Source organism: Girardinichthys multiradiatus, chromosome 18 (genome assembly GCF_021462225.1).
Source record: "Girardinichthys multiradiatus isolate DD_20200921_A chromosome 18, DD_fGirMul_XY1, whole genome shotgun sequence".
In the NCBI taxonomy this organism is placed as follows: domain Eukaryota; kingdom Metazoa; phylum Chordata; class Actinopteri; order Cyprinodontiformes; family Goodeidae; genus Girardinichthys; species Girardinichthys multiradiatus.
This window is the reverse complement of record NC_061810.1, coordinates 18,519,697-18,531,936: the sequence shown is the minus strand read 5'-3', so window position 1 is coordinate 18,531,936 and position 12,240 is coordinate 18,519,697. Positions and strand designations below refer to the sequence as shown.

The 12,240-nt window shown below is 38.9% G+C and overlaps 1 protein-coding gene across 7 annotated transcripts in view; it reads left to right on the top strand.

The window, feature by feature from the left end:
* Positions 1-12,240, top strand: part of veph1 (ventricular zone expressed PH domain-containing 1) — a 106,542-nt gene that overhangs the window by 72,396 nt on the left and 21,906 nt on the right. For all 7 annotated transcript variants that reach the window (XM_047391006.1, XM_047391000.1, XM_047391004.1 and 4 more), the window contains 2 exons: positions 10,148-10,287; positions 11,914-12,048. In XM_047391006.1, the coding sequence (XP_047246962.1) occupies positions 10,148-10,287; positions 11,914-12,048 (275 nt within the window). The remainder of the gene's footprint in view (positions 1-10,147; positions 10,288-11,913; positions 12,049-12,240) is intronic.

Genomic DNA, 12,240 nt, shown 5'->3' with positions numbered 1-12,240 from the left:
ATGTTCCTTTTATCTCTGTCATTCGGGGTCCAGTTTCTCATTTTTAATGAAACCACTTCCTTTATCACCATATCCTCTTGTTGTGCTGTTTTTATGTCTGTTGGCTCAATACTGTGCACAATTTTGTGAGACATCTCTTCCTCGCAGTTCTCCTCCACTTGTACAGCTGCAACCCAAGGCACATTGTCTTCCTGAACAGCTCTGCTGCCTTGCCAAGCAGCTGATACAACATCAGCTGAAATGCTGTTTGTGAGGTTCCTCATGCAGTCTTGCAGCTGTAAGGGGTAACGTGATAATGTATCTGCATCTGTGTTCATTCTGCCTGGCCGGTATTTAATGTCAAAATGGAAATCTGCCAATTCTCCCACCCATCTATGCCCAACAGCATTCAGTCTGGCAGTGCTAAGAACTTACGTGAGTGGGTTGTCTGTGTATGCAGTAAATGTGGGTGCATAATACAAGTAGTCTCTAAACTTGTCACATATGGCCCACTTTAATGCCAAGAACTCAAGTTTACCCGAGTGGAGATGATAATTTCGCTCAGCTGGTGTTAATGTTCTAGATTCAAACCCAATAACATGTAGCTTATTGTTCTCCCAATGATATAATACTGCACCTAGCCCTTCATTAGACGCATCAGTATGAACGATGAACGGTATTTCAAAGTTTGGGTAAGCGAGTACAGGGGTATTTGTCAGAAAGTCTATATATGAGTGTAGCTACCACTCCCTGATGTTTGTCAGTCCATGTGATAGGAGTTTTTGAGGGTAACTGTCCTTTGTCTTCCTTACTGTGTTTAGCTTTCTTTTTGACCGTCTCGTTTTGGATAGTTTTTCCCTCTGTGTTTGGTTTTTGTAGCAGTTCAAATAATGGTTTTGCCAAGCGGGAGAAATCTTGGATAAAGGAGCGATAGTATCCGAGAAAGCCCAACAGTGACTTGACATCTCCGACAGTCTGAGGCTGTTTCTCTTTAAGTGCCAAGACAGCTTTCAAGTCCTGCGGGTCCATTTTAACTCCTTCTCCAGACACCAAGCGTCCGAGATAACGAACCTCTTGTTTGAACAGTTTGCACTTTGTGGATCTCAGCTTAATCCCATGGTCTCTCATGCAACACAGAACTTGTCTTAGATGGTTTACATGGTCCTTGAATGTTTTAGAATAACAAAGCACATCATCAAGATACAGTGCACAACACTCATCCCATATCCCCTCCAACATGCCCTCCATGCACCTCTGAAATGCTGCAGGTGCATTTGTTAGTCCAAATGGTAGCCTTATCCATTCATACAACCCCCATGGAGTGCTGAAGGCTGTAAGGTGCCTGGATTCTTCAGTGACAAACCCTTGGTGGTAAGCACTTCCTTGGTCCAGGATGGAGAACCATGAGTTGCCACCCAAACTGTCAAGCAAATCTTGAATCCGTGGCAGTGGGTGCCAATCTGCCACTGTCTTTTTGTTTAGACCTCGGAAATCCACACAAAGACGTAAACTTTGAACTTTCTTCCTCACACATATGACTGGGGAGGAATAGGAGGAGACTGATTTGCGTATCCACCCTTGGTCCAAAAGGTTTTGTACATAGTCTTTGACTTCTTTGTATAGGGGTTTAGGGATTGAGTTATAAGACCTCTGGACAGGGTTGTTGTCGACCATGTTAATGTTTAACTGCAAGTATGGTATACAACCTATATCCCCTTCCCCTTTAGCAAAGATATCAAATTCCTCAAAAAGCATTTGACGCACTGCCTCTTGCTGTTCAGGGTCTAAGTGTTCTAAGCTAACAGGAGGGTGCCATTTTTCTGCAACATTTGACTCTGCTCCTGTTAACCTGGTCAACCTGTGTAGCACACAAAACTATGTCAGTATCTCTCTTTGCAGGCTGCTGAAGCTTATTCATGGGCCTGCACTCAATGACCTCTTCAATCTGCCCTAATATGGTGCGTGCTGGCAAGAAGATGTCATGTTTACTCTGATTGCAGACTGGGGTTTTAACTGCCCCAGACGAACCTGTGGGTACATTCAATAAGGCAGGGAAAAGCTCCAGCCCCTCTGGTAGGTCTGATTTCAAGGCAGGTTCAAATAAAGCTGTGCCACCTGGTAGTCTTGACTTGACGTGACATCTAAATTCACACACTTGGCCACTGTGAATCGTAAGACCTTTTCTACCAACTCTGACAATGTCACTCACTGTGTTCTTTCTAATTGTTTTTTTTTTACTTATGACTGCCACAATAGTCTCTGCAGTATGTTTTTATACCTTTAATGCTTCAGCTAGAAGATCATTCAAACTGATACTGCCTGACTTTTCGAGACTCTCTAAAATGATCTCCTCAATCACATTGAAGCCTAACAGCAATCCACTAACACAGTTCTGACTAACCAGGGCAGGCACTTGAATAGCAACTTGGCCATGTGTGGGACTCCTAATTTCTATTAAGACTTCCACCCACCCATCAAGAGGTAAATTAGTCACATTAGCTGCTGTTACTCTGAGTGGATCATCTGGCAGAAGGTCTTCCAGAGGCCCGATCTCTATGTTGGGAAGATATCTTTGGAGCCACGACCTGGTTACTATGGTTACTTGGGCTCCACTGTCCACAAGCATGTCAGTTCGTATGCTATTTAGGTAGCAGGTAAGCATACATCTCTTTCCAATCAAATCTGCAACTCAATTACCTTGTCTTCCTCTCGGCTTTACTGGTGGTTCATTTGAGGTTCGAGTCTTTTTCTTGTACCCAGCTGCTCTGATGTGGGACGCTAGCATGGATGTGGTCACTGGTGGCCCCTTCCCAGTGACCCCTTCCAGTTTCCTGCTGGCTTACTTTTGAGCAGGCAGCCAACAGCTCTGTGTTCCTCCTTACCACACTTAAAGCAGTGGTTGCAACGATCAAGTCCCTGTGTTGTGCATGATTGGCATTTGGCTGACTTCGTCGTGTTAGGTGGTAGTACTGTATTCACTGAAATAGTCTCTGTAGATTCTGGAACTTTTGTGGCTGGTGTGAAAGCCTTTTCTAGAGTCTTCATCAATGCAGACACATGGGCTGTCAGTTCATGTATGGCTGCACGCTGTGCTTGGACTTCAGCTTGGGTCTGGAGAACGGTGGCTTGCACTTCGGCTGTGGGCTGGGGTAATTGTTTCCCCTTGGTGCGTGGCATTAACCGTCACTACTCTGGATTTATGTGACGTCTGACCTATTCGTGTCTGTCTCTCCACTTCTTCCTGAACTGACTTGGTGATCGCTTCGAGAATCTGATTATCTGTCACTGCGCTTTCACTCATGAGCATTTTTAAGTCTCTTCTTACATATATATATTTCTCACTTATGCCCTGGTACAGGGAGTGAAGAAAGACACCTTGGACTAACTTTTGGTCATACTGAAAACCTGAACTATTCTGCTGTGATGAAAACAGCACGCGCTGCTTCAGCCCCATCAACCGATACATAAACTGCTGTGGACTTTCATGATCTAGTTGTCTCGCATTACTAAGCACCTGAAATAACTCAGAACTACTTTTGTCTTTTAAGTGTGTTCTCAGGAACTGCTTGAGCTCAGTCACAGTTAACTCATGTTTTGTCAAAAGCATATCTTTAAATGTACCTGGTCTGATGATTCTTAGCACTGCCTGAATTATCTCATTTTCAGTAAAGTTCTCAGCTAAACCCTCATCAATCTGTTTGCACAGAGCACCATTACTAACGTCAGAGTCTGAATCAGATATTTGTCCACTGTGGATTTTGAACTCTCTTCTTGGCAAGAAAGCTGCTATGTCAGATAGTTTAACTATATCTGAAGTCTGGCTACTTATGGACGGCTGTTTATCCACCTTAGCAGAGCCAACTGGTGATCCTGAAGCAGCCTCAGTCCGTAACTCTTGCACCTCCACACTGGCTGTGTTTGGTTGCTGTAGCTCCGTGATGAGGTCATTGAAGAGTAGCAGACGTGACATACCTTGGTCCTCTAGACTTGCCAACTGGTCACTTTTTACAAAGACCACGATAAAGTCATAGAGTTCCCCCTCTGTTGGACTGTCATCTGGTAGCTCTTCCGTTACCTCGTCCTTGATGGAGACTGTCAATTGGTGGAGCACATCAATGTTTGCAGAGCTGATGAGCTGGTGCAGTTGTTTCTGGATGCCTCGCTGCAAGTCATGCAGTACCGACATCTTGGATCACAGGATCACAGTTGTGGTGCGTCTGTCCAGGTACTGATGTCTGATTCGGTATTGGATGATTATCTACGCTTCAAAATGCAGAAATCATCCCGGACGAGCCCCCAGAATGTTGCCCCTCTCTGGCCGGAGAAAGGGTTGGAATAGTTACCCTGAATCTGAATAATGGAAAGAAGGAGGCAGATGTATAAAACGGCTGCATCGCTTGGCTGCAGGGTTTATTCTCAATAACATTAAATAACCAACATTTTATTTAATCAATGGTTTTAGTCTAGCCGTGCTGCCAAAACCCCCAATACTGCATGAATCAAACAAGTACATTTGTTATTTTTACCATAAACTCATAACAAATCCAAAATGACAACATTTTGCTTCATTAATTGTTGTACAATATCCTATTGCGTGTATCTGAATCACAACAGTAACAGGGATATGTATGGTATATTACTGTGAACTCACAACAAACTCAAAATAGCACTTTGACTACATATAGCCAAGCCTATTACCCTTGAGCCCAACCTGAACCTATATAAGATTTACAGTGTATACCCAGAGCTTATTATTCTCATAACATGCACAAAACAATATACATACCAAGGTAATTTGACAATTTTATGTCCTGACCGATTTAGCTAAAGATTTTCCCAACAAGCGGCCGGGTTTAATTACTGCAATGCAAGCATACCTGTAGCTTCCGCTAGCTTAGCATAGTAACTTATACTATTACCATCTGTATCAACACAGCAATATTACATCATAACGTTCTACAAAGAGTACACCATAACTACTACACATTACAAAGGATTTACCCATTCAACAGTACTGTCTTACTGCCATCAAAGGATCTGAAACCAACCTGAATAACGGAAAGAAGGAGGCAGATGTATAAAACGGCTGCATCGCTTGGCTGCGGGGTTTATTCTGCCGTTTTGCCCCTTGCTGGTCCTAACCCTTTTAGTGATGCGCCCTCTCCCGGCACTCCAAGGTACTACAACCATAGCAAACTATGAAATGGCCAGGGTTATCTGTTTATATGAGCCTTACAGAAACACGTGTCATTTTAGTGTGGGAGGTTTCATGGCTAAATTGGACCAGTCTGGTAGCCAGTCTTCATTGATTGCACATTGCACCAGTAAGAGCAGAGTGTGAAGGTTCAATTAGCAGGGTAAGAGCACAGTTTTGCTCAAAATATTGAAATGCACACAACATTATGGGTGACATACCAGAGTTCAAAAGAGGACAAATTGTTGGTGCACGTCTTGCTGGGTCATCTGTGACCAAGACAGCAAGTCTTTGTGATGTATCAAGAGCCACGGTATCCAGTGTAATGTCAGCATACCACCAAGAAGGATGAACCACATCCAACAGGATTAACTGTGGACGCAAGAGGAAGCTGTCTGAAATTGGTAGCACTAGATTCTGTTTGAGGGCATCAGAATAAAAGGGGTCGGATACATATGTACACCGCACCTTTCAGATTTTCTTTTATCCATGTCTCCTTTTCCTTCCACTTTATAATTATATTTCTCCTTTGTAATGGACTATCATATTAATTTCTAATAAAATAATTTGAGGTTTGTGGTTGTAAGGTGACAAAAATTTGAAACAGTTTAAGGGGTATTAATATTTTTTGCTGTGTACTGTTTTTTCCATATTACCTAAAATTAAGTTAATTCTAGTACTGTAGTAATTATAGATTGAAAGTTTATGTAACTGGGTGAAAATATAAATGAGTTGATGGTTAGATGTGGTGACAGGTCATGATTAATAGTGTGTTATGAATACACCATAGTTTCCCCGCCAACTCCAGACCACTATGTCTCAGTGCAGAGGCCACTATTGAGTTGATTTGTTGCACTTTAGACCCAAAAAAGACAATGATGTATTTCTTATGGGTTTAAACTGTGATTTTAATATTACATGTCTTGATTAATGATTCAAATTCTGTCCAAGCGACATATAAGTATTATAAGCCCCCCTCCTTTTCTGTTGCAGTCCTTAAATATCTGTTGCATTTCTTGGTCCTCCAGTTATTTTATATCCTGTCTGTTGAGACACCTTTCATTGTGTATTGTGTCTCTGAGTGGAAAGATACCCGCTTCTCATTCATACAAACACATGATTTCTTTCTTCTACAATCATGAACATACAAGTGGAACTGTTGGGTTCAGTCTCCTGCTCAGGGCTGCCTTCACATCTGGAAGTGACCTTAAAACTGGAGGAATACTTCTCTCAACCATAGAGGGAAAAAACTGAATTCTGAATCCAACCAGAGTTTGTTTTGTAAGCAGAGTTTTAGAGCCCCCCAACACAAATGTCCACATATTGCAGTGTAAACAATTCTATGAAATACCATAAATCTCTCACAAGGTTAAAGGAACCATGCAGGTGAAAGTTGTAAATCAAATTCACAGGCTTAATTAGAAACAGTTTAGACCTGAAGAAGGAAATAATGGTGCTCATAATTTACATTCCTCTTGAGGGTTAACCTATATTAGGTTCTTAATATTTTGGTGTGTAAGCGAATAAAAGCATTGAAAAGACAATCAGTATCATGCCTACTAATAAAATTATATTCTACTATTTTAGGCAGTTCCGATGATATTAGATAAGTTTGTTGCAGTGCTCCAATACTGTCATGATGTTGACTAAAAACAAAAAAGTTCAGAAATTTAATTTTGATCTGTTCCACTCTATTTAAAGAGTAATGTGTCTGTCTGAAATATATATGTATCAATGTATCAGCTCCAAGCACTTAAACTGTACAGTAATACAGTTGCTGCAAAAAATGAACACAAACAAGAATCTGCAGGTTTTCAGTAAATTAATATGTTCATGCATGTGGTTTACTTCTAAGTTCATAGTTATTTCCAGCAGTTATAGGTAAAAGAGCATTATAATGTGTTGTTCTGTTGTGTTTTTCTGTACTTAAACAGCAAGAAAAAAACAGCCAAAGAAAAAATACATTTTTATGAAGGCATGTCAGGTCTTTAAAAGCCAAGCACACATTTACATTAACTCTATATAAGGACTTGGCCTTGTGCATCCCAGACCCCCTGCTCATGGGGTATGAGGGATCAAATTTCAGTTTGACTTTACTATACTAGAAGCCCTCATTCTATGATCCAATCAGCCAGTATGTAATGTAGTACAAGTTTAAACAAGACAATCCATCAATGGATACCCAGTATGAAAAGGGTGATTACCAGAGTTTTAATTAGGTTAATGAAAGCAGATGAGCACAGAAAGTTTATGCGATTGTTGAAGCAAATAAGGTTACATGCAGAAGAACATCCACCCAGAAAGAAGTGAGTAGCATGAGCATGGTCCGTGACACTAAGCTGAAACAGATGAAGGTAATGCATGCAAAGTATGAATTGATATGAATATATGGAAGCAGTTTACGTGAGCATGGAGACTCTTCAGCCAACGCTGCTCACAGAGCGGGAACAAGTTCAAGAGGTTCACATGAATAAAACAATTAAATGAGAAACAGCTTTGCCTCCAAATAATCTAATCCGTTTTGACATGCTGCCAGTCATCTTTTGGATTTTTAGGGATCAGATATTTTCTTATCATTTATGTTTGATTACTTTTACTTATTTTCATTTTTCTAATCAATTTGATTCACTTAAATTAAACCTTGACTGGCATGTTTAACTGAGCTTGTCATCCTGTTTTTATTTTCCTTTTTTTAAAGTGATTTGTTTTTGTTCCAGGCTTTTAGAGTGTAATTTTAGTAAAACTATGAAAATGCTATATTTGACATATGGCCAGATAAGCAGACATCCATGCAGCTGTGCAAACATCCTTACTCACAGGGACAGTTTTTATGTGTTAGGTCAGTCAGGACTACCAAAATTATTTCTATTTCTATAATGATTACAGAGAAAATGGTCAGAAATTAACATACATTAAAAACTATGTTTTTAAACAACTCGGGAAAGCCCTTATGATGATGTCATGGTTTTATAAGCTTCTGATAGGTAAATTCACAACATCTGAGTTAATTGGTGGCAACTGAAGTAGACCTGCACAATATATTGAATCACCATCGTCATCACAATAACGATGGTTGCGATATCGCAAAGGACAGCTTGGATTAAATATTTGTTTGGATATCGTCTTTCTTGTGCCATGCTTTAACACTCTGCATGCCGATGAAATGGTTTTTCAGAAGGATTGCATCTAAATGCCCTTCATGTGCACCATATGGATATGTCTGGTGGTTGAGTAGTAAAAGCTCACAGAGAATGCTGGGAAAACTGCAGTGATGGAAAAGAAAAAAGAGTGAGGTTAATGATAGTTGATTTTTTCATCACAATTTCTCAGCAAAAGCATCACAATTACAAGTTTCTTTCTGATATCATGCTGAACTAATTTGACGGCATACTACAAACATGCAACATCCTTGTGTGACATCATGGAGAAATCAGAAGAAGTCAGCCAAGATATCATGAAGAGAACCGTGTACCTCCACTATTCTACTTTACGCACAAGTTCAGTTTCAGTGAAAACAGCTAAGCTGGAAGCCGTGAATTAGTTTCCATCTTTAATATCATCTCTCAGCCATCACGCATAGCCTGACAATAAACAAAAACTCATTTGAGGTGCAGCTGGAAAGTAATTTTTTTTTTTTTTTATTGGAATGCTCGTGCTGCCCTCTGATAGAAGGACGCTCTGGGTTGGAGCACATTGCCCAAATCCAAAACCTATAATGAGCCTTCCATTTTTAACCATTTTCAACAGGTAAATTATCCTAAACACACAGGCGGACCCATATATGGAGGACCAGATCAACCTGAGATGATATATTGACTTACAGTAGATTTTATAATCAATTCGACATAGTCATTTTATCTCAGGGTCGCCAAGAGTCAAACAGCACCCAAATACCCCACACTTTCCTAACGTTCTCACTTATGAAAGAAGACATGAAATATAATCATCTTTGACGTCTGGTTAATTGATTAAATCTGAAAATAAATGGAAAGAAACACAACACTTTTAAAACAACCTTTACTCTTCTTACTGTGAATGTATTCTCTTAGTTTTAACCCTCTTAATGACGATTGGCCCCAAAGCTCCCAGCGCAGCTGTCGGTGGTCACAGCTAAAACATGACATCAGGCTGCTGGCTGACCTTTTTCTGAGCTGTTGACCATCACCTCATATTGAATGTTTGAAGGTGAGGAAACACAGAACATACAGAGTGTGCATGTGCCTCATGATGATGTTACAGCGACAGAAACCTTCGTCTCAACTCGATTGTTGGGTGTGACTCTGTTGTTTTACTGTCCAACTCTTTCCTCTGCACTGGCCTTTTGTAATTAGGTTACAATGGTGTAATGTTAGGATTTCTAGGCAAACCACACTAATCAATGAGCCGGTATGATGTGGTGTGTCTTCAATGAATAATCAGAGAAAATAATTGGATAAAATGAACTGAGAGTGTTGACAGCCTGTCTTATGCGTCACATTTGACCTGTATCAATAGTATTATTAGAGCAAAGAATCTGAGTCAAGAGTTACATCAGCTGTTTAGGTGAATTGAATTTTTACATGGTTGTCATGTCATTAAGCTGAAAATATGCCTAAGAATCCCATCTGTTGTTTCATTTTATTTTTCTTTCTGAGCACACAGAATTTCTCTGCAATGTCAAAATATTCGATTATTCCCTGAATGTTTTGGGAGACAATTTGAGAAAGAAAATACATTTTATGATGATTTAGATGCAGAGTTATAATTCACATAATGACTATGTTACCAAGTTTAGCTGTTAATGTTTAGTGAAGTAAAAACAAGAAAAGAAAGGTGTTTAAAGAGAAATTGACTGAATCTATTTCCATACTCCTCCCCAGTCCTTCCAGTTTCGTCTTGTGGGATTACCATAGCCAAGATGACTGAGAATGTACAGAAATATCTGCTGCATTTTTATCATTTTCTATGTTAACAGTCTGTGTCTTTCGGTAACAGATTCAAATCGAGGTTGTGTGGCCAAGCTCTCGTTCTCCTGCCCTCTAAAGGGCTATTACTGCCTGTATGCCAAATCCAGTTTCCATCTGACGAGCCAGCAGCCTCACCTTTGGATTCACATCATGCTCCTGCATCTACAGGTGCACCCAAGTCACCAGTGTATATTAATCATTTCACTTTGTTCTGTATTAAAGCAGAAAATTTAACTGTTCATATTACTTAAAAAAATACAAGCAAAGTAAAAAACAGGTTTTAGATCCAACAAACAACAAACACAGAAGGGACCAGACCATATACCCATTAAAGTCACCACAACAGTCCCTTTAAATAATAATGATGATGAGCAATTTGACTGTTTGCATTTTCATGGGTGAAAGAAAATCTAATAGAAATTTTATTTAAAAAATAAAATATCTATAGTATATATTTTTATTAAGTATTTTATTGTAACTGGTTATACAGTACCCTCCACATTTTTGGCACCTGTGATGGAGGGTGTGTAAAAAGCATCCAATTAACTACTATTGCAGAAGCTTAACCTCACACTGGAAAATGCAACCTTTTATTTGAGTAAATTTTTATTTATTCATGGGGGGGGCGCAATTAAAACAGAATTGCAATTTTTTACTAAATTGTTGGTGGCACAACTATTAGTACCCCTAAATGTTCCTTTAAAATACATGTAACTCAAGCACTTTTTTTGGTTTTGTTTTTCATTAACCTAATTAAGTATCCCAGCATCTCACAGAAGAATCTGTGAGAAAATAACAAATAACAGATTTCTTTTTTTTTTTGCATACTTAATCCTTCGGTCTTTGTCTCATGACTGTTTCCTTATATGGCTGATAAAATGTTTTTGTAATGTGAAGCAATTAACAATATAATTAATAATTTCAAAGTATTTCCTACCTTTAATATGACATAGCTATATCTTATATAATTCAACTGAAAAGCAAATAATTTGTTTGCGGGAAAAGTATTAAAAATAAAAAACCTGCAATAGTTTGTTTGGATAAGTGTGCGCACCCTTAAGCTTTTTAGTCACATTTTGATTCTGTAAACTTTGCTTTAGCTAAAGGATGCATATAAACAAATTTCAAGCAAATCCAACCTGGACAGCTGAACTTTATCTCAGATTCATTGGATTCTCTATAATTGATGGCAGGTGTAAAGACCCATTCAATAAATTAGAATATACTGTATATATATATCAATAACTCAATTCACTAAGTGAGACACATCATACCGATTACTTACACACCGACTGAATAATGTCTTTATTTCTGGTAATTATGATTATTTTCTGCTGACTGCTAAAGAAAACACAACATTTATATTGGAACATTACGTCAGACCAATAAAATAACATTTAATACAGAAATGTGTTGAAAGGTATGTATAAAACCTGCTTAACGGTTGTTATTTTCAAAAAGTATTTTTAATCTGACAAATAATCTGAATGCATATTTTAATTATTTAAATATGACGGTATATATAAGAAGACTAAATGCTTGAACAGAATTAAAAAAGTGCTTCATCAAACTAGAAGTGGGAGGTTTATTTGTTTAGTTGTTTGTTTAGATTTGTTTGTTTTTCGATTAATTAATCCGACATTCATGTCATATTAAAGGTGGAAAATGTTTTAAAATTAAAATTTTGGCCCTTTTGTTCCATCACTAATACTTGCCATTTAACAGGGCTGGATTGACTTTTCAGGTCCACTGTAGATTTATCTTCATGTTTTATTTTGTATCCTATTTCAACAGAATAAGTCAAGTGTCCCTCTGTGCACCAGAGACAAAAGTGTCCAAAGATTATCTTCTCTTTGGGTGAAGACGCAACTTAAAGGGTCCCACAGCTTTTCCATGGCCATGACACAGCAAACCACCCCTCAAAGAAAGGTAACTGGGATACAAACTGGGTGTATATAGGTTTGTGTTTCTGTATGTGTGTGTGCTCTTTTTGCCTTTTTCAAAACAGTATCTGTCCCCGACAGTAAGAATAAATCACCAGAAAGTCTCAGATGTTCTCTGTGTTTAGATATGGACTCCACTAAATGGATATTTCTTTATACAAGTCTTCTCCCCACTCTG